A 27,670-nucleotide genomic window follows, 5' to 3' on the forward strand; every position below is an offset into this window, starting at 1 on the left:
TGCTGCTCTGAGAGATAGAAAACTGAACTGAGCCTGTTTTAAAAGCAACATAAAAAACTCCATTGGGTGGCCCTCATTTTTCCTATAATTGGGCCTCCCACACTACTGGGCATCACAGTGTTTTGAATAGAATCTGAATTAGGTGAGCCTGGAGCTGGCTTGTGCTGCAGGAGAAGGCCCAAGGGCAGGCATGGGCTTCAGTCGTTACGTGACTTTGATTATTAGTTTTCTGTGGCTGCTGCAACAGCCACAGAAAACTAATAATGACAGTCTCGGTGGCTTAGAACAACAGAAGTTGATTCTGTCACAGTTCTGGAGGCTGGAGGCTGAAGTCAGGATGTCAGCAGGGCCATGATCCTTCCGAAGTTCCTAGGGCAGAACCCTTCCTTGGCTCTTCCCATCTTCTGAGTGGCTAGCAGATACATCACCCCAGTCTCAGCCTTTGTTTCCACATGGGCGTCTCCCTGTGTGCGTATCAATTCCCTTCCCCTCTGCCCCAAGGACACCAGTAATTCTCAGGTGTGAGAAGTGGTTCACACTGGGCCACCCTTGGGTAGGATTCTGCCTGGTATTTAGGTTGGAGACTCAGTGCTCTGCTTGTCGGACCTGTATTTTTATTTATTTTTATTTTTTTAATTTTTTATTGATTTCAGAGAGGGAGGGAGAGAGAGATAGAAACATCAATGATGAGAATCATAGATCGGCTATCTCCTGCACACCCCACACTGGGGATCGAGCCCACAACCCAGGCATGTGCCCTACTGGGAATTGGGCCATGACCTCCTGGTTCATAGGTCAACACTCAACCACTGAGCCACACCAGTCAGGCAGACTTGAATTTTTATAAACAGTTTGCTAGTGTCAGGGTGTGTGTGTGAGAGAGAGAGGAGAGAGACAGAGGCAGAGATAGAGAGGCAGAGATAGAGACAGAGACAGAGAGCTAACATCAGATGGGCCTTCTTTTAAGATGTGACCATATATCAGCCCAAGGGGAGGGAGAAACGTTTTGTCTTTGTTCTGTCTCGAAAATCAGGTACAGCTCCGGGACTGACTGCTTGGCATTCTTCTCCATCATTTAAACAGCGGTCTTGCTCCTGTGTTTCCTAAAGCCCGGCGCCTGTGCTGTGTTGTTTTGCTGGCTGTGGCTCTCCTGACCTGTGTCTGGCCTTTGCCCCTGTGCAGAGTTCCGCAGTCAGCGTTGCGGGCAGGCTGGAGGGCGGGCAGCGGGTTGCAGAGGTCTGGGCCCTGGGCCTGCAGGTGGGAGAAGCCTGGGGCCCGGACTCCATATTTAGTCTGGAATCTGGTCCCAGCTGCTGCGCTGAGGCCGCAGTGGATGCCAGAAAGGGTGGAGCACCGGCCAGGGCCAGAGCAGCGGGGCCGGCCGTGCAGCGCAGCTGGGGACAGAGTGGCCGCCCATCTGTGCCAGGCCTGTCCAGAGCCGGCTGCCCCTTTCCTGCTTCTACATGGACTAGGGGGTTCCCGGGAAAGCAAGTGAGGGAAGTGGACAAACACCTCAGAATTAAACGGATTAGAACTGGGAAGCGCCTCCAAGGTAGAATGATCCAGGGCCCCTTTTCTCTATGTAGGAGACCGGGCTGACCCAGACCAGACTTGCCCAAAGTCATATAGTTCGTTAAGAGCAGAATCAGTGGATTTGGGTTTCTGGACTATAAGTCCTTTGCCCTTCCCTGTCATCAGCCTAGGGGTCCCTCTAAGCACCAGCTTTACTGGAGACTGGGCAGAGAATGACCAACACCCCTGGCAGCACCTCAGTTGGGAAGAGACAGGTGTCCATTTCACATGTCTTCTTGCTTTCCTTTCTGTACCACCCTCCATCCCATTGGCCTCTGCCCACCCCCCCTCAATTGAAACCTGCTTTGTCAGTCATTTACACTCTAGTATGAATGTCAGGCCTCTCCCAGGGGGACTTGGACAAGCATCACAGAGTGAGACTAGGATCAGACAGACATCACATTCAGGGCATGTTGTAAGGTGCATATAGGTGGAGACAGGCGGACCTCAGCCATGGAGGTAGCTGTGGGTCCAGCTCGATCTCCTCACATGCTCAGGTCATCGCAGCTCCTCTCTGGCTCCTGCCCGGTCTCCCTTGTCCACGGACTGACGACTCCTCCCACGTTCTACAGGCCAGACCTGCTCCAGAGCCAGTCTGATGGCCTCACTCATTGCCCTCGCAGGGTCCTCCCACGAAACCGCCCCTGGGTCCCAGCGGGCTGCAGGTGGTGCACCCTCGGTTGTGGTGTCAGCTGCTCCAGGCAGTGGCTGCCTGCAGGCACGGAGCAGCCTGACCTGTTCTCTGCGCAGGACACATGGGAGGCGACAGCTTCAGCGACCAGGAGAGCGCAGCCCCAGAACAGCAGAGCCCGTGACCCCAGGACCATTGTCCTCAGCTGCTGTGTGGCCATGGCGTCTGGACCTCGCTGACCTCAGTTTCCTCATCTCTAAGATGGCATTCAGCTTATAGACTCGGGAGGATTGGAGAGAGTATATTTAAATGCCTTGCTCCCAAATGCCACTCACATAATTACAGCGATGCTTGGTGCCCCCCTTCACCCTCACAGCAGTCCTGGGAGATGAGCGGGGCCGGTCCCGTCCGCCCCGCTTCACAGATTCAGAATTCATGGTGAGGCAGGAGAGGTACGCACCGGTCCTGTGGCTCCTGGCGCTGTGTTCTTTGCACTGGAACTCCCGGCGCCGTCCACAGAGTGGCTCCCTGCCTGGCCTCCGTTTACCTAGATGCCAGTGAGGAAATCAAGCTAGCTGTCACCTGCGAGGCCCCTTCCTTCCCAGGGATGGGTTAGCTCTCCCGGTGTCTCCCCAAAGGGGATGAGCAATGGGAGCCTGGCTTGGACTCGGCAGAGAAGCTTCGTCTCGGCTGCTCAAGCGGATGGATAACTGGCACGAGCCTGCCTCGCGCCCAGTCACTGCCACCCCCGGACACGCCACTTTTGTCACTGTTCACAGTCGGAGGCTGTGTGTCGGCAGAGGGCTCCGGGAGGAGTGGCCGGGAGGGCCTGGCACTGCTGAGGACAGCAATTAGCAGGGAGTGGCTGGTACTAATCGCTCTGATCAGCCACGCAGAAGCCAAGCCTGCCGTTCACAGGCCACGCTTGGCTCCGCGGCCCCCGGGCAAAGAGGAACAAAGGAAGTGGCTGCAAAACTCTGGAGGCTTCTTATTCTGGAGGGGCTGGCTGCCACGGGAGCCGGGGAGCCCAGAGACAGGTGGGCACAGCCAGGCCGGCTGACTCCCCTGTGCCCAGAGCCCACTGCCTGTCCCCCGTCGAGTCAGCACCTTCTTAAATGAGCGCTAGAAAGTTTCCCCTTGTCCCTCCAATCCTAGGAGCCCTCAGTGGCCAGAAGACTGGGGCACTGTGCATCCGGCCAGAGTGTGGCATCTCTCAGGGGTCGGGGGACGCCCCCAGGGGCTCCCTCCAGTCAGTGTGCCCTTGGCAGGAACAGGAAGAAAACTCCTCCCCCCTCCAATGGGTGCTCCCCTGAGAGCAGCTTTTAGGGCCTGAGGATTCTTCCCGGAAGACTTGGCCTCAAAGTGTGAGTTTGTGGCGCCTGTGAAAGGACTCCGCTGAATCAAAGCAAAACCTCTCACCGATCATTAGTAGTGTCAGCGTTATTGTTATTAATCACATGCGTTCGGGTTCTTTTGTATTTTAGACCTGATATTTATGTTCTTAGCAGCACTAGGAGAGAGAAACAAGTAAGAGGGAAGGAAAGGTTCTGTTCTCGTCTGTAGCGTAGGCCAGGGGACTAAACACGCAGGCCACTGCCACCCATGACATGCAGCCTCTTGTGGGGCGGGGGCCAGGCCAGGCGGTGCTAGGAACTCATTCAGACTCCTCCGTCTCTGTGTCTGGCATTCAGTCATGTGCCATAGGGCAGAAGCTCCTGAAAACGTATGCAGGGGACACTTCTGTCAATCCGATAGCAGACCAAAGAAGTGAATGCATTTACCTCTCCTCTTCCTGTGGGTGGCCCCGGAGGTGCCTGCTCATGGACCGGCTCCATGGGTGTGCACCCCTCCTGGGTGCACAGGGCCCCCTGCTCAGAAGGGTTGAAGCTTGGTGAATGCTCGGCAGCGGTCACTGTTTTTAAGTTCTTATTTTAAACAAGAGGCCCTGAATTTCCAGTTTGCGCTGAGCCCTGTGAGTGATGTAGCGGGTTCTATGTGCTCAAGGTCTCCCAGCTGCCGGGGGCGTGAGGCCCGCATTCCTCACCACCATGCCTGCAGTCTTTGGGGCCTGTCAGCTGACCTAGCTGCCGGGGAGGGGCCCACGGAGGCTGCAGGCCCCACTGTTTGTGAGCTGGCATTTATGGCAGCTGCACGGGGAAGCCAGGCAGCTGAGCAAGGCCAGATGGGATTTCTGGAACCAGCGCACACATTCTCTGGCTGCCTCTTCCCACCCCACCCAACCTCCATCCCTACACCCCTTCCCTCTTCACCTGGAAAGGCCACATGACCTTGCTGGCAAAGGGCAAGGGGACAGAAATCCTCCACCGCTGCAGACAGGCGTCCCCCAACCCTGCCCTGAAGTTGACTCCATCAGTGCTCCCCCTAGAGTTATTTTTGATGGATGAAGACGAGAACTATCCAAGGAATGAGGGCTTCCTCCGGCCACAGCCGGTCCTGAGAGCACATTCGAGTCCAGCGGTCCTGGGTAGGCAGAACCACCCACACCCACACCAAACCCTGCCAGAGCACAGTTCTTGCCCAGGCATCAAGTTCAGCAGGAAAACAGTCGGGGAGTGAGATCAGAATTATGGACTCCAATGGCAAACACTGTGGGACTCCCAAGAAGGGAAATTGGTGGTTAACGCTAACTTTGCCAAACTAATGGTCTCCAAAGTGGGGTGCACAAGCCCTCCATCCAAAAAAAATGTTAGAACTCCTGTGTATATTTATTCTTTTGTCTCTTAAATTCTATTCCAGGCTCTTGTTTATAATGCACAAAATGTATTGCCAGAGTGAGCATGTGTGTATGTGTGCGTATGTTGCTTCATTGTGTGTGTGTGTGTGTGTGTGTGTGTGTGTGTGTGTGTGGAGGTAGGTATAGGTGTATTCGTTTTCTAGGGCTGCTGTAACAAAAGTACCACAAACTGAGTGGCTTAAGCAATAGAAATTGATTCTCTCTCTCAGTTCTGGAGACTGCAAGTCCGAGATCAGGGCTGTGAGGGGGAACCTGCTCCATGCTGTCCTGAGCTTTGGTGGTTTGCTGGCCATTTTTGGCATTTCTTGTAGGGGCATCTGTTTGATCTCTGCCTTCATCTTCACTTGGCGTTCTCCTTGTGTCCATGTGCAAATTCCCCTTTTTATGATGAAACCAGTCATATTGGGTCAGGGGCCCATCCTATGCCAGTATGACCTCATCTTAACTAATTATATCGGCCATGACCCTTTGTCCCAATAAGGGCACATTCTGAGGCATGGGGCAAGGACTTCAAAGTATGAACTTTGGGGACACAATTCAACCCAGAACAGATGGTATAAGCAGTGAAACGGCTGGAAAACCACTGGCTTAGCTAAGCCGTTTGCACCCAGTGGTCTGCCAACCTTGCCTGTGTGTTAACCCAGCCATCTCCACATCTCATCAGCGGACCCTGGTCAATAACGGAGTCCCAATGAATGACGAAAGCTGCTGCCAAGATTTGCCAGGCTCTGAGACCTTCACTCTGCTAAGAAGAAGAGAGTCCTATGTCAAGGGTGCAGGGCCCTGAGTGCAGGTGTGAAAGAGTACTTGGGGTCCTGCCTCTCATCCCTGTCTTGACACAACAAGTCATAGTGAGTAAGAACTAGCACTAAGTAGTCAAGAGTGACAGGACTGCTGAGTCTAGCCACTCCCGTGATGGAGGCCAGGAGCCTCTTGCGACAGGAGCTTGAGGAGGTCACTGGATTCTAGGATTTTAAAGTTGGCAGGCACCTTTGAGACCATCCAGTCCAACCTTCTCCTTTGACTCTCAAAGGGAATGAAGTCAAAGGAGGGGAGAATCTTGCTCAGTTAGGGTCAGGATCAGTGGCTGTGTCAGCTAGTCTATTGCTGCGTAACAAATGATCCCTAAACAACACACCTCATTTCTTACACTTTTTGCTGGTCAGGCATCTGGGCTCGGCCTCTCCAGGTCCTCTGCTTCCAGGTCTCTCCTGAGGATGCAGTCAAGGTGTGAGCTGAGGCTGTGATTGGCTGTGGGAGGACCTGGTTTTGAGCTCACTTTTGTGGCTGTTGATGGAATTCAGCTCCATTGGTCACTGGGCGGGGGCCTCAGTCCCTCACTGACTGTAGGTCAGAGGTCACCCACAGCTCCTTACCACATGGCCTCTCCAACATGAATGATAGGTTGCTTCATCAAAAAGCACTCAAACTAAGAAGGCCAAAAAGGGTCTGGGAGAAGGAAGTCATTCTTTTGTAACCTAATCACAGAAGTGACTCCTATCACGTTTGCCGTATTCTGATTGTTGGGAGCAAGTCACCAGGTCCACCCTGTACTCAAGGGAGATGATTAAACAGAGGCAGGGAAAGTAGAAGGCAGGGGTCATTGAGGGCCGTCCTAGAGAACTGTGTACCACAGCAGCATGTAAGAGGAAACCCAAATAATAGTGGTGTAAACAACATGGTTCATTTTTCTCTCACGTGAAAGACATACAGAGGCATGCAGCCCAGGGCGGTGGAGGGCCCTGTTGTCATCAGAGGCACAGGCTCTGTCTGTATTCTGCTTTGCCATGCGTCATGGGTGTCTGCTGTCCTCAGAGTTGCCTCACACTCCATGAGAGCTGCTGGAGCTCCAGGCATCACATTCACTTTCCAGGCAAGAAGGAGAACATGGGAAGGACAAAAGGCACGTGCCCGCACAGGCAGTCTGTTTAAAGAGTTTCCTATTTGCTATCTTCCTTTTGTATCTTACTGGCCACTAGCATCTGTAAGGGAAATACAATTTTTAGCCGGGTACATTGTCCCTCCCAACGTTACAAGGTTTTGTTAGGAAGGAAGAGGAGAGACGAGGTATTACGGATTCCACCAGAAGTGTCTGCCACCCTCATGGCTCCACAAACGGCAGGTGGAAAAGCCGGGTTTGGGGGTCCCGCTGCATCATGTGGGTCTTCTCCCAGTTCCTGGTCTCCTGAGGGAGCTCTATGGGTAAAATAAGGGGCAAGCATTGAAGGAGAAACATTTAGTGAAGAAGCATAATGTCGACCGACTGATTTCATTTGCTCCGTCCCTCATTCATTAACCGTACCTTTGCTGGTTATCTGTTCTCCAAGGGGCAGCAGGAAAGGAAGAAGAAAAAGACTCGAGAGGGGCCCACCGCATCCAAGGGGAAACAGACTTGTGAGTGGACAAATGACGTTCAACAGATAACTCACCAGAACACCAGTGAGGAAGGGAGGCATGCAAGCTGGGTCTTGAAGGGTGGGTAGGAGTTGTCTGGACAGGAACAGGTCAAGGAAACAACTCGTGCTGGCATGCAGATCCAGCCCCCAGGTCTCAAGGAGGGCCTTGCTGGAAGTTCTTTCTCCTCCGACCTGAGAACTTGGGCTGTTTCAGGTGAGGAGAACCAGGGCCTATGCGGTAGTCAGGCCTGTATCTCATGTAGGGCCCACGATGCGGCCTCTCGCACCATCTGTTCCATTGCTTCTTCACCTTTTCCAGCCTATCCTGTCTCCTGGATTCCTTAGACCTCCAGGGGGCATGGGTCAAGCTTCAGGTTGGCCTGGGTAAGCGGGAAGCCCCCGCTGAGGGTGCTGGGGAAGCAGGGCATTTCTGGGATCTTACCAGGGATCCAGATTTCTCCTACTGGGGTGACTTGAAGACTATCGCAGGCATCCCCTGGAGTGACTTACGGTAGGTTTTCATTGACTTATAAGTCACACACAGCACAGCTGCAAACTTCGGTTCATTATTTAAGATTTCAGAGGCCTTGGTGTGAAGGAAGTTAGACGTGTGGTGTCATTAGCAAGAAGGGAAGATGTGGCAGGCAACTCTCAGCACTGGGGCGAAGGTGGCACACACACACACACTCACACACACACACACACACACCCCGAGGATGCTCAGACATGCCCAAAGCCCTGCAGCACCACACACGGCATGACACAACAGAGCCCCCAGGGCAGCAGGGCTTGCAGGGGGAGCCAGGACTGAGCTCAGGGCATGTGCCATCTCTATGCATTAAAAGTTTAGGAGCATATTTGCCTGGTGTTTTGCCAGCCTGAGAATCCCTTCTGGGAGGTGGGTGAAATGGTGGGCTGGCATTGCAGTGGAGACAAGCAGGCTCCTCACTTAACCTTTGCAGCAAAGGGGGAGAACATTCTGTGGCGACACCCAGAGCAAGAAGGAGGATGAGCCGTAGCTGATTTGGCTCAGTGGGTAGAGTGTCAGCCTGTGGACTGGAGGGTCCCAGGTTCGGTTGTGGTCAAGGGCACAGCCTCTGTTGCAGGCTCAGTCCCCAGTAGGGACCATGCTAGAGGCAGCCAATCAATGATGTTTCTCTCTCATCAATATTTCTATCTTCCCACTTCCTCTCTCTCTACAAATAAACACATATATAAAAAAAGAAAAAGGGCAGGAGGGAGGATGAAGAACTCCATTAACAACTGCAGTGTACTTACTGAATATATTGACATGTTCAACTTGAGTTAAAGTACTTCATGGGGATTACCTTCCTCAGGCCCTCCTGAAATCTCAGTCTTTGTTCCAAGAAATTGGGGGCAATCCTAGGGGCACTCTCATGTCTGACCTCCGGCCCTACAGGTGCTGGAATAAGTGGTAGCTCACAGGGTGACGGGTGGACAGGCTGCTGCCCACCCAGCAGGGGCCCTGGTGTGTCGCCAGAGCAGACAATTAGCTCTGTGCCAGTCAGACGGAAAGGCCTGCAGAACAGCAGTCCCTGCAGGAGGGTGTGAGCTTGCAGATGTGCCACTCGGGTGTGGTGGGGGCTCGCAGCTGTGCCTTGCTCTGACCAGTCGCCGAGTCTGGGAGGACTGATGCTCCTCGGGGCGTTCTAACCAGGCAACCAACAAGCAGGAGAGACCCCACAGCCATCCTATATTTTCCTCTTCGTTTGTTTTCTTCTTACTTACATAGCAATGCTACCAGCTCATTTTGGAAGGGGAAAAAAATAAAAGAGAAAAATCTAGAAAAAGCAGTTCTAATTCCACCTGTGAGATATGTTTCGAATATTTGTTAGTATGTATAATCATGCAGTAGACTCCGAAGGCTGTGTGTGTCCCCTTCCGGGGCTCTCTGCAGACCAGGGCAGAGGCCACATCTCGGTCACCGGGCCCACGGTCCAGCATGGTGCCTGGCACGCACTGAGGAAGTGTCCTGTGCTCGTTGTGCTGAGTCACGGGCAGAGCCAGATTGAAGGGCACAGGGGGCACTGAAAGGACATTCCCTTTGCTCCGAAAGTTCAATGTCCCCGGCTCTGTTCTTAGCCTGTCACTACACAGCAGGCTGGAATGCTGGATATTTTTTCTTCCTTGGATGAGATGAACAAATTTGTCATTACCTTTTACAGCGTAGCTAGCTCTTTCCTTCCCCTGCCCGCACCTCCCCTCCCTCCCCCCCAATATTCCTGACCAGCCCTGGGCGGCCTCCTGTTCCATCAGTCCCAGTGCAACTGCCTCCCGTTAGTCACATCTCACCCCGGTGTCCTGGTGAGATGGGGCTCGCTGACATCTGAGACGTGCCCTCCTCCTCGCTCTCAGCTGCGTAGGGAGGGTGTTCCCACGAGCTGCTGTTCGCACACACGTTGGACAGGCCTGTTTCTGGTTTGGCTCTCTGGCCTTGGCTGGGCGTTCCACAGAGTGTATGTCAGCTCAGCTGAACTGGACCTGCCCTCACCCCGAAGGCTTTAGGCCCATTCCTTATCCAGCTCTAGGAAAATGTTTAACGTTTTTGTTGGAGCAAAGAGGACTTGACCCTGTTCATCTGGGTTAACGTAAGGGGCCAGCTCCGTAATCCCACGCTCACAAAAGAACAATGTGTTTTCTGCACGTTGGTCCAGTGCCCAGTAAGACTGACATGCTGCCAGGATGTGAGTGCCATGATGAGATATTGAGAATCCATTTAGCGGCCCCCTCGCTCCGGACACTGTGCATGCAGAATGCCTAACTGACACCAGGCTCACAAGGGCCTGTCCAGACTCTTCCAGGCCATGTGATGGGGATGGTGAGTCTCCAGGCCCCCAGGTCCCAGGCCCTGCCCCTAGGGAGAATGCATGTCTCTGAGAACACACCCGGCCAGCCTCCTTTATGGGTGAGTGGCAGCCTGGGGCCCAGCCTCTGGGAGTGGAAATGCAATCCCCCAGCAGCTGTAAACTAACGGTCCTTGGATGGTATTAGAGTGACATTTCCCATCAACCTTTTTCACGGGGCTGGTAGAACTAAGATTGCTGGTAAGGTTAACCTTACTGTCCTGTGTGCTCTAAAACTCTTTTGTTTCAAGCAAGGAAATGTAAGACAGAGATGGAGGTAGCCGAGGGAATAGAAGAAAACAATGGCACAAATCTCAGCTCACAGGTTTGTAGTCCTGGCTTCGTGGTTTGGTATGTGCCATGTCTCAACTGTGTACTCCTGTTTCCTCACCTGTAATGTAAGGGATTGGCTTGCCCCTTTCACAGTTGTGTATGTGTTTTTCCCCCCACATGTTCATGGCTCTCAAGTCAAGGGCATCTTTACTGTGGCTGGCTGCCAGCCACACAGCAGCAGGCATGACAGAATCGTCACTGCCTGAGCAGGCAGCAACGTGGTCAGTTGAATTAGATGTATAGTTGGGTAGCCACATGTTCAGTGTAATTATCATTCAGATGTCTTAAAAAAGATCTCACTGATATATTATTTGCACCAAACGTTACCACGTACGGAGAAGGGCATGGAAACAGTAGTGGAGCATTGATTTGATGTTAGAAAAGCAAATATTTGCTGTTGGGAGAAAAACTGCAATCTCATGCCTGTAAAACCACAAGAATTGCCCGTCTCACTGCTGAGCAATGCCACCTCCAAAGGCAGGGAAGTCCCACATCCCTCAGAAGAGATGAAAGAGTCTCAGAGCCACATGAAGCTTGTGTGACCAATATCTGCATGCGGGACTGTTGTAAGGGCGTTATGTCATAGTTTCAGTGGCAGCATTTTTTCTTTTCTTTGTGGCTCATAATACAAGGGTGAGTCTTGAATTTGATGACTTTGCTTTCTAAGATTCCTCTGATTTTCATATATAATAGTTATATTTGTGTTTTTCTGTCAACTAGGGCAAGCTAATAAAAATAACATCTTCAGTATTCCTCTCATGTGTTGGTGCTGTTCCTCTGAGACCCTCAGCACTTGCCTCATGATCTCAATTGCCTGGTTATTTTCTTGCCTCTCCTGTTGTGTTTCTAGCACTTAACAAGCATGAGTAGGTGCTTTTTAAATGGATGGATGGATGGATGGATGGATGGATAAGATGAATGGGTGGGTGGATAGATGAATGGGTGGGTGGTGGATGGAGGGTTAAATGGATGAATAGATGGATAGATGATGGATGGATATATACATACATATATGTGTGTGTGTGTGTGTGTGTGTGTGTGTGTGTGTTTGTGTGTGTGTGAATGGATGATGGATGGATGGATGGATGGATGAATGGATGATGGATGGGATAGATGGATGGATATATGGATGGATGGATGGATGGATGGATGGATGATGGACGGATGGATGGAGCTGCTCTAGGAGATGCATTCCAATCTTTGGTGGGGCATCAGAATCCCTCCTAGAAAATTTGTGAAACTAGACTCAGCTTTTCAGGCCTTTTGTTTATTTATTTACAATTTTAGATTATCCTTAGAGCTACAGTGCTCTCTGGAGAGGTCTCCAAGCTAATCAGCCAGAGATTCTAGCCCAACGCCACCATACTGGAACCTGCTTATATAGATACACTAATTTTTAAACTAATTTTACTGAGATATAGTTCACATACTGTACAGTTCACCTACTTAAAGTGTACTGTTAAATGGTTTTCAGTATAATCCCATAGTCAATTTTAGAACATCTTCGTCACCTCAAAAAGAAACCCCATACCTTTAGATATTGCTACCACCGCCCTGCCCACCTATCCCTTCCCCTATTCCAGCACTAGGCAAACACCAACTTATTTTCTATTTTTATAAATTTTCATATTGTGGACATTTTATATTAATGGAATCACATAATGGAATCATAATGGACTTTTTTATTTAGCACAGTGTTTTTAAGGTTCATTCATGTGTGAGCATTCCGTTTTATGGCCAAATAAGGTTCCATTGCATGGATATATCTACCACATTCTGTTTATTTATTCATCAGATGTGGACATTTGGGTTGTTTCCATGTTTTGGCTATTATTAATAATGCTACTAACATATTTATATAGAAGCTTTTCATGAACATATATTTTTATTTCTCTTGGATGTATGCATAGGAATGGAATTGTTGGGTCTTGGGTTAACTCTGTGGTTAATCATTTGAGAAGCTACTGCATTGTTTTCCAAGCAGCTGCACCATTTTTTGTTCCCATTATCCGTGTGTAAGGGCTCTGATCTCTCTATGTCCTCACCAACACTGGACTCAATTATTTGCAAGGTCCTTTCTCCAATTGGGGGCGGCGGGAGTGGCTTTTTGCCTTTATGTCTCCTCCTTCCTGTGCATAGAGGGCAGTAGGGAATTTCCCAGTTAATTTTCTGCCAGTTAACCACTCAGCTTGCTCCCTGTGGTTGTAACTGGCTGCAGGCTGCTCCTGCTGTGTGCAGGTAAGGAGGTTATCGTTGCTACCACACTCTAGCGGGTGAAATTAACCTCAGAGATAATGGGAATGTAGCACCTGAGGACTATAACGGACAGCTAGTCAGGATCTGCCACCGGGTGGTCTCTCTGCAAGGCATCTGGCTGCATCTGGACCAGACCAGCCCTGGAGGGAGAGTTCCTGGGTCCCAGAGGCCCAAGGTGGGCGAGCCACAGGCCCCCCTTAGGTAGCCCATGGGCTTTCCATCCATCTTCTGTAGAACCACACTTTGAGCCAGGTCTTGAAAGTGTATGATGCGAAAGACAAAATGGTCCCTGTCTGCAAGAATGCATACTGTAGAGCAGCGGTCGCCAACCTTTTTGGATCTCACCGACCACCAGTGGTCCACGGACTACCGGTTGCCAACTGTGGCTATAGAGTGAGTAGGAGCTCAGGCTTTCTGGCCGCCTATTTCCCTAATTATTTGACCTTAGCATGTCCCAAAGAGAAACACTAGGGAACACCAACCCCAGGAGAACTACCGTACCTGGGTCTTCCACATGCCCTTGGCCGACAGCTCTCATCTCTGGCTTGGCCATCCACCTCCCGAGACCTCCATCATCGGGGCTCTATTCTAGAAGATTGAAGGTATAGCTAGGGAATGTTGTGGGCAACCCCTATTTGCCTTGGCTTCCTAATCTGTACAATGGGGCAAAAACAATGGTGCTTACATTATAGGATTGTCTTGGATGAAATGAATATACACCAAATAGATACATCACAGGGCTTGGCACATAATAAATGCCTACCAAATGCTAGCTGTTATTTATTATCTTTTATATATCAGTGGGAGCCATTGAGAATTGCATTGGAAACATAAATAAGGTTTTAGAGGAAAATGGTTTGGAAACCAACCATCTGTAGGGACCACAGTAATGATGATTTACTTTCCTGCTATAGTCAAGGTCAAAGGGTCTCCAAGCAAAGGCAGAGACAGCCACTACAGGGTCAGGGGTCTGGCCTTTCGTCATCTGTGGGCTTCACACGCCTGGGCTCTGGCTGTTCAGTTCTGTATCTCGCTGCGGTTCATAGAGAATTCGGGGAGAGCTCTGAGAGCCCTGGGCACTGGATGAGTTCGAGTTCACGATTCTCGTGGTTGCTAGGGGCTTCTGGTGGTGTGTGTGACACACCATGGCGAGGGGGGGGGGGGGAAGGGAGCCGAGGGGAGTACTCAGCCAACAAGGGTTCCATCCCAGCCTCACTGTATTTGTTGCTCCACAGCTGATAGGCCACCCGTCTCTGCCCAGCATCCAGCAGCTCCTGTCTGCTAATACCAATGGGGGCAGAATGCAGTTCCCTACCGGCCATTTTCTCATTTCAGGGAATCCATCATCAAATACTCACTAATTAACTAAATGTCTCTGGCTCCCAGGGGCTGAGGAAGGAGCAGACACCTCCTTGGCCTCTAAGAGCTCATGGTTTAGTTGGGGAAGGAGGCAGCCCTTCAGACCACTCCAGGGCTGAGCTGGAGTGTGATTGGGACTTGAAGGGAGTGCAGGGGGACAGCCCTGTGCAATTATATGCCCCTTCTCCCCGCCCTTGAGATACCCAGAAAAGGTACCCCTTTCTCGGGACAGAGCTTGGCCTGCACCACCTTCTGTGGGTGCTATTTTCCTTGCTTTCAGTGTGGCCCATTCTCTTCAGAGTGAGACAGTCTTCCTGGGAGCGCTCTGTGGCTATCTTCAACCAGGCTAGCGTTGAGTCCTTCTAGAAACCTCTTTTTCTTTGCCATGACGCTCTCTTTTTCTGTTTTGGACTGTCGTGTATTGATTTCACATTGTAACTCCCAGGGGACAGTGATTGTTCTTGATTTCCAGGTTCTTGGGGACACCTCTCATTTTTGTTCTGTGACTCACCTACAGTTACTTTCTTGTAGGGGGTGTCAAGCTCGGATGCCTGTGAGAGCCAAGCAGGTAACATGTGAGTGCATGCAGAGCCATGTGAGAAGGACGGCTGTGGCAGTGGGGAGACGTTAGGGAGTGTGGAGGTCTGAGGAGAAGCAGAAATTGTATGCCCCGTCAGAAGGGGTCAGCACCGCTCTGCTCTAGCTGATGGCTGCACTATGGGAAGGTGAGCCAGTGGTGCTGGCTCTCTCAATTCGTTAAGAAAATCAGAAATGGGGATTATTTTTTTTTTACATAAAGTCTTTCTTTCTTTAAATGTCAGCTCAAATATTCTTAAAATACTCAACAGGCAAAATAAAACACAGCCAGAGCGTGTGAGGTCTCTGCTTTGTGGTTCTGCTCCAGTCATCCAAGGCAGGGGAGGAGGTCAGAAGGCCCCGTGGGCAGTTGCTAGGGGTGTTCTAAGGGGTGGGGACCACTGGGAGCTGGGGTGTCAGGGTGTTTCAGGAGGATGAAGAGGGGAGAAGAAGGGGGGGCGGAGACCCCATCAGACTCTTGGAAACTGCTGGCACAGTCAGTGCTCCCACTGGGCTTTAGTTCAGGAAGTTGCTGCCAGGAGAAAGCTGACTGGGGACCCTGGTTACCCCGAGAGAGACACTAGAGTGAGAGTGTCACCTGAGAAGAAAGCCCGTGGGTGCTGGGCCACCAGGCTCGGAGGAGCTCTCTGGCCTTAACCTGAGGTGCTCTCACGGTCCATTGCCAGGTTCAGAGCAGGACACTGTTGGTCTCCCTTCCGGCATGCTCCGAGTTGGTTTTTACTCTTTTTGTGTCAACCCAGGAGCCTTTGGAGGCCTGTGGTGGGGCCCATCCTATTTACTCACAGGGCCCATAGAGGAGAGAGAACGAGACCCCAAGAGTCCATGCAGGTTGGCAGAGCTGAAGGTGAACCCAGGAATTAGAATGTAGGGAAGGGCCAGACTGAGGCCTTCCTTATGCAGGGCACAGGCAGTTCAAGGTGGGGAGACATTTGGGAATAATGGGGTCTGTGGATGGCTGGAGTTCAGAAACAGCAGTAACCAGGGATAGCCAGAGTGGCCAGGGGGCTTCATGGGGAAGGTGTATCTGGAGCTGGACCCTAAGGGTGGTGCCATTTGGAGAGGGGGGAGAGAAGGCGCAAGACAGAGTCGAGCGTAGCAGGGAGCAGTTGTGATGTCAAATTATAATCAAAGCTAGTAATTGAATGCTTGCTGTATACCCGACCCTGTTGAACACATTCTCATGCATTCTCTCACTAAATCCTCACAACACCTTACAAGGTGGCCCTTTCGTCATCCATCTCTTTAAAGACTGGAACCAGGCATCAGAAAACATAACTTATGTTACCTGAGAGGTCAGGACATCCCTAGGAGCCGGGGGCAGTGAGGAAGCTGTCTGGGTCCAGCCAGGGATGTGACTGGCTGGCCAGTAACCCTCCAGCTCTGATGTTGTATCTCCCCTTCAGGGCCTCACGTGTGACTTCCCTGCCCCCTGTGCCTATAGGGCATGGCGTGTAGCAAGCGCTCAGAACCTATTGGGGGGATTGCCTTGAGGAGGCTCTGGGATGAGGTGGGAAGAAGTTGGAATCCTGATTCTGGGATCAGGTATCCTTGATGGCTGGTAGGAGGGGTACTGGACAGGTCCCCTCGTCTCTCTCCCCCCTCTACCCCCAGCACCCTTGGCTTTAACATCCCAATAGCTGTGCGGGACTGGGGAGAGCCTGGCCCAGCGGCAGCGGGGGAGAGCTGAGGACACCACTATCCCACTCTCCAGAAGGGAGTGCTGGGGTGAGCGGGAAGAGGCAATGGGGGAGCTGGGGGCGGGAGGATGGGGTGCAGGTCAGTCTGTCCTCTTGGGTTTGGGATTGTGAGTAGTATAGGATGGATTGGGGCCTCAAGGACCATGCAGTCTTGTCAAGATAAGATAAAAACCCGTAAAAAATTCAAGAGCAGGGCAAGAGTTGGGTAACAGCACAGGGGAGATGAGGTGGTGTCTGGAGGCCGCCTGTGCCCAGCGCTGAGGGAGCAGGTTGGGGGGCCAGTGCAGGGAGCCGAGTGGGGGCTCCTGTGGGGCTCGGGGGCCCAAAGGTAGAGCAGACCTGGACAGTAAGCCTCCCAGAAAGCAATACATTGCCACGTGCAGGTGACACGGAAGTTCCATGAAGTAATTGTTCCACTTACAACACACTCACGGGTGTTTTCAATGTAGTTATACATTTTTAATGCTGACACCGTGTGTTTATTTTACACTAAGTTTATGTCACAGCCCACCAGCCCGCTGAGACCTGCAGTTTGAGAAAACAGTCCACGCCCAGCTAAACATCCTGTCAGAGGTCTGAGTGACAAAGGGTTACACTGGTGTGTGCCTGGGGGAGTGTCAGAGTTGAGAGGAAGGATGCCAGGTGTCCTGGACTCCTGAGACAGGGAATGTTGCCGATTTCTGAGGCTGCCTCCAGCTCCGATGTCTCTGATCTTTCCCACTTCCGGTGGTCGGGGACCTGAGGGCCATCTGTGGAATGCTCCTGCTTTTCTCCTGCGAGCACGGATGTGTCCCGGGCTCCTGAGGTCACACGGACAGGGATGGCCTAGCACAGGGCTGCCGTTGCCGGGGAAAGGCATTGTCCCTGAAGTCCCACTTTTGCAGGAGGTGGAGTGTGGGCTGGACTTGGAGGGGAGGGTTGGCAGCAAACCCCGGGAAGGGAGTTCCCATGGCTCCCTCGGGAGAGCTTTGGGCATGCTCCATTCCCAGGCAGCGAGGCCTCTCCTCCCACCCTCAGCAGGCAGCATGGCCGCGGCCTGGCGCTGCCCTAATTGCTGCAGGCTCTGGGCAAAGGTGTCCATTGCCAGCACCATGTGGAGTTGGGAATGGGAGAGGGGGTGGCCTTGTGGGTAACAGGGTCAGCAGGAGGCAGTAGTGGAGGGAAGCTCAGGGAACCCAGGATGTGCTGCAGCAGGAGGCGTGGAAGGGGCCGTGGGAAGGTGAGGTGCACGAGATTCAACACGAGGTGAGCGTGGTGACTGAGCAATGTTGGTGCGCTGGGCCCTGCTGCCCACCCACAGCTCAGAGTGCCTACCTCCATCTTCAGAGCTGCTGCCCTGCTGGCATGGGCCCCAAGGCTGCTGAGCTCCGGCCCAAGAGAGGCTGAGCCCCTGGCAGCAGCCAAAAGCAAAAACAAAACAAAACAGAAAATCAATAAACGAACCGCGCATTAGGAAAGCAGAAAGGAGACAGGAAAGCAGAAACTGAGACCCTCCCTCCGAGGCTTCCTCCGTGAGGTCCCACAGGGGCGTGGTGCCCGGTGAGTTGCATGCTGAGGGCAGAGGGAAAGGCTCTGCGAAGGGTGAGGGGTGCGTGCTGCCTCCTTTCAGGGCCTGGAAGGGTGGATTCCCCAGAGAAGGGCCGGTGGCAGAGAGGCAGAAGCGTCTCTTGTTTGCAGGTCACTGAATTGATCCAGGGGATTGCAGGAGGAGGTAATGCCTCTTTAATGCCGTGGCTGTTCTTAAACGGATTGGCTAAATTTACAGCCACTGATGCCATTTGTCCCTGGGCGAGAGGAAAGGCTGCTGAGTGGCTGGGGAGGCTCCAGCTTCCTGCCTCCGGGCCCTCCGGTTTCCTCCAGACCTCTAGCTGATGGTAGTAGCAGACTCAGAGGTCGACAGGGCCAGAGGGTGAGGCAGAGGCACTCCTGACCTCAGGCAGGGAGCCCCGTGCCTTTGGGTCAGCAGAAGCACCTGTGCTGAGTGCTGCTTGCCAAAGAGGCCATAGCACTGGGCAGAGGGCAGGCACCAAGGGGAGGGTTCACCTGGGTCTGGGTAGGGAGGACAGGAGTGTGGACAAAGGCGCCTTTTCATCAAAGCACATGGGTGTTTTTGTTTCTGGCCTTAAAAATAGTCAGCCAGGCTCACCGAGCTATAGTGACAAGCATAGAACACGATTGGCTGTTGCAGGGGGTGCCCTGAGCCCCTGGAGCTGGGATGAGGCCCCTTAACAACACCAGGAGGAGCCGAAACCGGTTTGGCTCAATGGATAGAGCGTCGGCTTGGGGACTGAAAGGTCCCAGGTTCGATTCCGGTCAAAGGGCATGTACCTTGGTTGCGGGCATATCCCCAGTAGGGGGTGTGCAAGAGGCAGCTGATCGATGACTCTCTCTCATTGATGTTTCTAACTCTATCTCTCTCCCTTCCTCTCTGTACAAAATCAATAAAATATATTTAAAAAAAAAAAAAAAAAAAAAAAACCACCAGGAGGAGAGTGTGGGCCACCCCTTTCACCAGATGGCTGTAGGTCGGCCTCCGTCCTGCCTGGGAAGCACAGGCCCAGATGTCCCTCCGAAAGCTGGGCACATCCAGGCTCACCCCTTGTGCCTGCAGGCCCAGGACCGCCTGCAGCAAAGAGCAGCCTCAGCACTTTCCCCACTCCTGCTGCTTCCCTTTTCTTTCCTGCACATCCATCACCTGGTAGGCAATGGGCAGGGTAGGGAGGGCAGGCGGGGTGGGGACTTGGGGGGGGGGGGGGGCATCGTCTGCAGGGTAGGTTCCTGGGATGGGGGTGGATTGGTTGGCGAGAGGGATGGCTGCAGCCAAGGTGTCTCTTCTCTTTCATCCTCTTCTCTCCTTCTTCCTTTGGTCCCGTCCCCCATCTCACTTTCCCTCATCATTAAAACATAAGCTCCTCTTGCTGGCTCCCAGCTTTGCCAGCAGCCCAGCTGTAGGGATTTCCCTTCCTGTTCTTGCTGTGAATGGGAAACTGAGCCAGGAGGACACCTCAAAGCCCAGGAAGGAGGGGAGCGGAGCAAACCCTCATTCCCTTTACTTCCCTGGTCTCCACCAGCCTAAGAGTTTACTCCATACCTCCTCACTCTTTGCCTTAAAAGTGGGGAGAACTTCGGGAGATGTACCCAAAGAATTAGAAGCAGACGCAGACAGGTTCGTGCACACCCGTGTTCACAGTGACATTCCTCACCATAGACAAAGGCGGAAACAACCTGAATGTCCTTGGATGGATGAATGGATGAACAAAATGTGATTTATACATACAATATATTATTGTATACTGTGTGTTATTTAGCCATAAAAAAGGTGTGCAATTCTGACACATGGTACAACATGGATGAAATGGAGTATGTTATGATGAGTGAAATAAGCCAGTCAAATACTGTATGGTTCCACTCATAGATGAGGTTCCCAGCATAGACAAGTTCACGGAGATGAAGGGAGAAGAGTGGGTGCCAGAGGCGGGAGGAGGAGAAGGAGGAGGTGATGTTTAATGGCACAGAGTTCCTGTTTGGAAAAGTGAACTAGTCTGGAGGTGGATGGTGATGATGCTTATACAACCATCGTGAATGTATTTAATGCCGCTGACTTGTACGCTTGGAAATAATAGCAACGCTGAGTTTTACGGGGCGTATAATTTACCCATGCAAAATCGGATCAAGCCCAGCCAGCATGGCTCAGTGGTTGAGTGTCAACCTATGAACCAGGAGGTCACAATTTGATTCCTGGTCAGGGCACATGCCTGGGTTGCAGGCTTAATCCCCAGTGGGGGGCATGCAGGAGGCAGCCAATCAATGATTCTCTCTCATCATTGATGTTCCTATCTCTCACTTTCCCTTCCTCTCTGAAATCAATAGAAATATATATATATATATATATATATATATATATATATATATATATATATGGGACAGCACTCTCTCCCTCTCCCTCTTCCCGTGTACAGAGATAAAGCTGGGCTTTTGTGCTGAAGGAGGGCTTCTGGCTTCCTGGTTGAGACTCATTCTGAAATAAAGAAGGGAGCCCAAGTGACACAGGTTAGCCTGGTTTCTCTCAGAAAGCAGAGTTCCTGGAAGCAGCCCAGGACAGGAGTCCTGGGGGGGGGGGGGGGGGATTGTGGGGAGGGAGAGGGCAGGGGGGTTATATGGAAGGGGAGAGACATGGAGTGGGGGGAGCCAGACCGAGGAGTTTATGGATCTGGTTACCACCGGGGCTCCACCCCCTAGGACCCATTGAGGGACTGTGTTGACAGCACCTCAGAACTGTCAACTGGGAGACCAAAAAGGGTGTGTGTGCCCAGGCATCTTAGCTCCTGGCACTTCCAGGGTGCCAGCTGGGATCCTGCAGGTGTGCCCCGGCAGAAGGCGCCCAGGGGCAGAGGTCAGGTGCTGTCAGCTACACTGCATGCCCCTGATTGAGCAGCAGTGACTGGAGTAGGAGGGAGGGCAGCTGCGAGAATGTGCCTCAGGAGGCATCCCAGCATCCTCTTTTCCCCCCTGGGCAACAGCATTCTGCAGGGTGGGAGTGGGTCTCAATGCTTGTCCTTTTCCTCAATGAGCCGGCGGGGTTGAGGCTCCCTCTCAGGACAGGACTAGGGTATGCCCAAGAGAGGCCCGGGAGAGGCCTGGAGGGCCCAACAGAGCAGAACAGAGGCCACTGCTGGAGGCAGAGCCAGGCACCCGTCCTCCTGGAAAGCTCCAAGCCAGTGCCTGCAAAAGCCAGGCCTGCACCTGTGCCTGTGCGGGCGCCAGGAAGCCCTCGATAAGATCTGAAGTCTTCGAGGAATAATAGGCATGGCCTTGGGCGCTACCTTCTCCTGCAGGCGGCTCCTTTCTGCCCTCTCTGGACATCAATCTTATCATGCCATCTGGCCGGGACCAGCAGCTGGGCATGGGCCCAGCCCTCCAGAGCCCCAATCCCATTGCAGCACTTGAATTCATTGAGGGGACTGGGGAGGTGGGAGATGTCCTGAGGGCCAGAGCAGGCTGCCAGGAGAGGGGATGAACAGGCAGGTGTAGGTGGACCTGGAGCTCTGCTGTGCTAACTTGGGCAAGTTACTTAACCTCTCTGAACCTCCATTTTCTAAGTAGCATACTTATACTGATCTTATAGAGTTGTTGTGAGGGGTAAGTGGGTGAAGGTGTATCAATTGCTGAGAAGAATGCCTGGCACATGATCTGGGCTCAGTGCACGTTGGTCATTCCTGTTATTACAAGGCACAGTGCTCATGCCCATAGGTCAAAGCCAAGTGAATCCTTTGCCCACTAAACCTGGGGATTGGGCTGTTGCCAGGTGGCCTCTAAGGCGCTGTTCTGCATTCTGTGAGTGAGAGGACCTCTGGGTTCAGTGGGTGGAGGGAATGGGAAAGTGCTTCAGGATGAGGGGCACAGTGTGAGCAAAGGCAGAGGCAGAAAGAGCCTTGCACATTGGTCTTTTGCTGCACAGCACATCACCACAAACTTAGTGGCTTACGGCAATGCCGTAGACTACCTCCCAGTTCCGGAAGTGAGTCACTCTCGGCGTATCACGAGGCTGAAATCAAGGCTTGCCAGGCTGGGTTCGTCTCTGGAGGCACAGGGAAGCAAAGTCTGCTTCCAGGAGCATTGGATTTTGGCAGAATTAACTTCCTTGCTCTTGTAAGGCTAAGGTGCCCTTCTCCTTTCTGCCATGGACCAGAGATTCCCAGAGGCTGCTATGTTCCTTGCAGGTGCACCCTCCTTCTCGCTAGCAGTGGTGTGTCCTGTCTTTCTTGTGCTTTGAATCTTTGTCTCTAGCTCCAGGCCCAGACTGAAGAGATTCATGTAATTAGGCCCTCCTGCATAGTCTCCCTGTATTCAAGTCTGCTGATTTGGAGTTTAATTATATTTGCAAGATTCCTTCAGTGTTTCATTGAGTAACTGGGAGGAGGTATACACACAGGACACTCTCATGGTTCTGCCTAGCACACAGACATATGCCTGGGGCAAGCAGCAGAGTAGACAGGGGGTGGCTGGGGGTCATGGGAGCAGAAGGGATAAGATGAGTGGGTATTGGTAGTGGGAGAGATGGAAGGTCACTGTAGGCCTTGAACGGCAGGTGGAAGAAGGGGCATTGGACACACCGCACCTCTGACCGTGGCCTTGCACCACTAGGCATGCTTATTCCAATCAGAAATGACTCCCTTCAGACCTACTGTCTCAAGAGTCTCCACACCTGGGTTCCCTACTCTGATGTGGGCTCCTGGGCCTGAAACCTCGGACCACTCCCTCTGGAATGGAGCAGGCTCCAAACCCCGAGGCCACTGAGCTCAGGAGCCCAGAGCTAGCTCCCTCTAGCATCAGCCACTCCCCTGCAGCGGCTGGGGTCCAAGGGAGCCTGCGCTCCTTGCAGCAACCAAAACCCAAAAATCGGAGTCAGGTGTGTGTCCACCATCGCCAACTCAACCTTTGACCAGGCCAGCAGGGGTATGTGAGTCAACATTCAGGAACTTGGTGGATTTCTGGAACCAGTGGGCCATGCCTTGTCCTGTTGATCACTAGCAAATAACTATGTTCTAAAAAAGTTCTCAGTAATCCAAGGTTTTGAAATTCAAATGTTCCTGGAAACATACCAGGACCTTGTCTTTGTTATGAACAAGGCAGGTGCATGCCACCCTTTGAGTCTCGGATTGCTGGCTGTACATTCAGGTCCTCAGTGTGCCCAGTGGCAGTGGGTTGGTAGATGGCATTCTCCTGGTGAAACCATGTGCAGCATCCTCTAGCTGAGGGGACTCCCCTTGGAGAGCAGCAATGTTCAGACAATGAAAGGGACACCAGACAAACTTTGAAGCCCCTTCCCATCTGGCTTAGAACCTGTCAGGAAAGGGGGAGGGTCCCTCGTGGGGGACTTAGAGCTGAGAAAGGTTCTAGCTCGTCCCACTTCTAGGTAGTCAGGCGGGAGCTCTGGGCAAGGAGTGGAAAAGGGACGTGGAGGTGGCCCAGCAGGCAGGGTCTCTACAGCATCTGGGTCCACCCAGTCCGCCCGGAAAGGGACAGCAGTTCTGTTGTTGGATTTCGGCAGTGTTCCTGGAATGCCACCCCGAGTATGCCAGGCTGCATCTGAGAGAAGGCCCAAGGGCTAACCAGGGTATGCAGGGTGGCCAGCCAGCCTCCATGGCTAGGCCACGCCCTCCCAAACCACCCACCAGGCCTTTCACCTCTGTCATTAAAAGCAGGTCACATTCCTACAGACTGAGCCCAGAATGGGTCCCCGGAGCTGCACCATCACGAGGATGCAGAGTCTGGTGACCAAAGAGAAGACATCTCTTTACAAGGAGGCATTTCCTTGGAGGGTTCGTGTCTAAGGGTCCCCGATACATCCTAATGGTTAGGTCAGACACATCAAAGCCTGTGGTCTATTTTATTCTGCTTTATGGCAGCGTTTCTTAACTCCACGTTGGGAAATGGGGCTTGGGTGGTCGACTGGTCTGTTTTCTGCTTTCTCCCAGATGGCAAGGTGTAGGTATGGACTAATCCCAAACATCGCACACGTTCCTATGTTGGTCAGCTAGGCAAGTTGCCTGCCTTGTGTGGGCCTCAGTTTCCCTTTGCACACAGGAGAGTTACAGCATCCACCTCACCCTAATGAGGGCATGGTCTCCGCCTCCAGCTTTTTTCTCACAGAGCTGTGTTCTTTCTCTCCCGCAGCCTTGACCCAGGCCTGCGCTAGAGGGATGGAGAACTCCTCAGCAGCGTCTGCCTCCTCTGAGGCTGGGAGCAGCCGCTCCCAGGAGATCGAGGAGCTCGAGCGCTTCATCGACAGCTACGTGCTCGAGTACCAGGTGCAGGGGCTGCTGACAGACAAGACAGAGGGTGACGGTGAGAGCGAGAAAACGCAGTCCCACATCTCCCAGGTGAGCATCGCCCCAGGGAGGAGGAGAAGGGCTGGGGCCTGGGCAGGCACGGGGCCTGGGCAAACTCAAAGGGTGTGATAAGGGAATCCTAAATCCAATTGCCTGGCCCTAGACTGCTGAGATGTGGATGGTCCCACTTAACAGAGTGTGGGACCCTTGCAGGAAGCCCATCTCAGACCTTCTGACCCGCCTCTGCTCTGTCCCACCCTATTGGGCCAACGTGCGATTTAACAACACAGATGTATTAAGTACCTACTATGTGTTCTACCCTATTTATTCCCTGTCCTCTTTAAGCTTATGTTGTGAAAGAGATTTGGGGGTTACAGCTTATCCCAAATGCACACAATGAGAAGGCTGAGGCTTGTGAATATTTTCTCTGATTTCATATACAGGCCATTGTGGGCAGCCACAGAATTGAGTCTCTCTGGCAATCCCTCAGGGCTCTGTGTCAGACCTAGTGAAGCCCTTGAGGCGTTCTGACCAGGATCTCAGGCTGGTCTCACCCCCTCCTGGTCAGTCTGTGGCAGGCCTGGTCTTGGGTGGAAGGTGGACTCGGAGGAAAGTCTGTGGGCCAAGATTGGGGTGGGGAGGAAGCACTCTTGCTGCCTCCTGTAAGCTCTCTCCCCAAGGAGCTGGCCCATGGTCAGGTGGGTGGGGCCATCCTGTTGGGTGCTGCCTACTTCCGCCACCATGTGGACTCTGGTGGCTCCAGCAGGGCATCTTTCAAAGGTTCTTCCAGGTGAAATGGGTTCTTACAAGAGGAAGGTCCAAGTAAGCCATGAAGCTTCACCCTAGGGCAGTGGTCTGTAAACCAAGGCTTGCCAGCCGCTCTGTTGACTAATGAGTTTGTCGACCACTGGACTAGACTAAGTGTTACGTGTAGTTGGAAGCTGTAAGGATTAGGCAATTGTGGCATATTGTGTATAAAGAGGTAAAGGGTAGTATATGGTAGTGGTCGGCAAACTCGTTAGTCAACGGAGCGGCAAACTGCGGCTTGCAAGCCACATGTGGCTCTCAAGCTTCAGTTTGCCGACCACTGCTCTAGAGGAATGCTTTGTGGATTTCTGTTTCCAAAGTGGGCCCTGGGAAGAGAATTTTGGAAGGCGGGGCTTGCCAGTGGCTTTGACCTTCCTGTGGTGACTGTTGGGCTCTCAGGAGGACAGCAAATAGAGTGGTGCCCTCCCTCTAGGACCTGCACTGCCGATTCCTGCTCCTGGGATAGTTTGGATCTGACCATGCACCAGGATCCACATCAGGAGGAGCTTTAAACAGATGCTTGTTGCCCTGGCCGGGTGGCTCAGTTAGTTGGAGCATTGTTCCATACACCAAAAGATTGTGGGTTTCATTCCTAGTCAGGGCACATACCTAGGTTACAGGTTCAATCCTCCATTGGGACACATATGGGAGGCAACCTAGGTTACAGGTTCAGTCCTCCATTGGGACACATATGGGAGGCAACCCATCAATGTTTCTCTCCCTTCCTCTCTCTAAAAAAAATCAGTTAAAAAAAATCCTCAAGTCCACATTCGCCCCACAGACCCAGCTGGGGTACAGGCTCCAGAGGAGGGTGCATTGTGGACAAGGCCGGGCTTAGAAGTGTCTACACAACACACTTCTGTTGACACAGCCTTGTGGGAAATCTTTCGGCTAAAGCACGTTTGATTGTTTTTATTTAATTTGATGACTATTAATATTTTAGATGGAAGCCAAAAACATAGAACAAAAATAACCCCAGAGAATGTCCCCGTCTGCCTGTCTGGGTGGTGCTTTTATGTTTCTGGGAGAGGAAAGTTGTTAAGAATCTTGGAAACCTTGAGAACGCTTGAGGGGATGGGGAAGAATGTTGTCCTCCAGTTGGTGAGGCCATTTTCTTAGGATCTGAGAGATGACAGCTGGCACTCAGGAGGAAAATGCCTTACGGTGCCTGTTCTCCCTGTCCCTCTCCAGCACCAACTAGAAAGATGGGTGGATAGCCAGATAGCTGAAAGGGGAGGGGAGAGCATGAGAGAGGAAGGAGGGAGAGGAAAAAGTGAGCTTCCATTTCTTTAGATGAGTAACCAAGAGCATACTAGTATAGGCTCCAAGTTTCCCAGCACTTTCAGGATACCATATTTTAAATCAAAACCCCCACACACATACATTTCAAGAGTGCCTATCCTACATTGGATTCCAAGTCCCCAAAGTCGTATCCTGAAAGTTGTCCTCTCTCTGTGCCTGGCAGTAAGGGGGTTATAGTTCCATTCTGCAGAAGAAACAACTGAGACACAGAGACAGGAACTAGCCAGAGTGCCCTGCCGTGATGCCCATAGGTGGGCTGGGATCTGAGTATTCCAATAGGCCTGAGGGCTCTCTTTCACAATGTTTTTCTTCTCTTTTTCTTTGTGTTTCTGTTGTTGTTGTTGTTCCATTCTGCCTTCCCTGTTCCCTGTTGCCTCATCCCCCTTTTATCCCATCCCTTCATTTCACCTTGCCTCCAAACCTCCAACCCCCACCTCTTTGCTCATAGGAGGAAGCACTCAATGGTGGACCACCCATGAAAGTCTTAACAGAAGTGAGTTTGAGGGGAGCTGTGGAGTGGTTGCCCATGGAGGACTCATTTTATTTTTCCCCTTATTTAAAAAAATAATATATATCTTTACATTTATAAGCACTATAGGCATACATTCTCATGTTACACAAGAATGCAAATATTATCAATAGAACCCCCTTAGCGACTTCCTATATAATATGACGTATAGAAATGTATTATTTCAAAATCAGAGATTGTTGCCAGTAACTGTGTTGTTCAATAACTCACATTTTCCCTTAGTTGTATGCCCTGGGGAGTCTTCTAAGAGTGTATATCTACTGTGTTCTGTTTAATGCTCTCACAGTAGCCCATGGTATGGATGTCCCAGAGCTCAGCCTTTCACCTTTGATGGGCATTCAGGTTACTTCCAAAATTTCCTCTGGAAATACATGGTACTTCGGTGAAGGCGGACGTGCCTCCGTCTGGACAATCAAAAGCGTTTTTTTAGGCAGATGCTGAGAAGTGGAATCAGTTTCAACAGCCATTGTCAAATTGCTCTCCAGAATGACTGTCTGTTATTCACACTGCCACCAGTGTGTTGGGACAAATTGTCTCTTGTTATTTAATGTGCAGCTTCTTGATTTCTTTTTAATATGATTACCAGTTATTTTTTAAAGGGTTAAATTTTTATTCTACTTCTAATGCAACATTTGGGAAATCAGAGACAGTCAGAATACAGAGAAAGAAGTTCAGCATAATTTTATGGCAGAAGCCAATATACTAGTAATTTCTGGTGTAAAACTCTTTCTTTATATACC

At 51.8% G+C, this 27,670-nt stretch overlaps 1 protein-coding gene across 5 annotated transcripts in view; it reads left to right on the top strand.

Annotated features, from left to right (window-relative positions):
* CTIF (cap binding complex dependent translation initiation factor) overlaps positions 1-27,670 on the top strand; it is a 220,229-nt gene that overhangs the window by 32,315 nt on the left and 160,244 nt on the right. For 3 of the 5 annotated variants that reach the window (XM_036419735.2, XM_045574964.1, XM_036419734.2), the window contains 2 exons: positions 24,138-24,343; positions 26,850-26,895. In XM_036419735.2, coding sequence (XP_036275628.1) covers positions 24,164-24,343; positions 26,850-26,895 — 226 coding nt within the window. In that variant the 5' untranslated portion in view covers positions 24,138-24,163. The remainder of the gene's footprint in view (positions 1-24,137; positions 24,344-26,849; positions 26,896-27,670) is intronic. The other 2 variants (XM_045574966.1, XM_045574965.1) reach the window with 1 other exon arrangement.

Source organism: Pipistrellus kuhlii, unplaced genomic scaffold (assembly GCF_014108245.1).
Source record: "Pipistrellus kuhlii isolate mPipKuh1 unplaced genomic scaffold, mPipKuh1.p scaffold_m20_p_6, whole genome shotgun sequence".
In the NCBI taxonomy this organism is placed as follows: Eukaryota; Metazoa; Chordata; class Mammalia; order Chiroptera; family Vespertilionidae; genus Pipistrellus; species Pipistrellus kuhlii.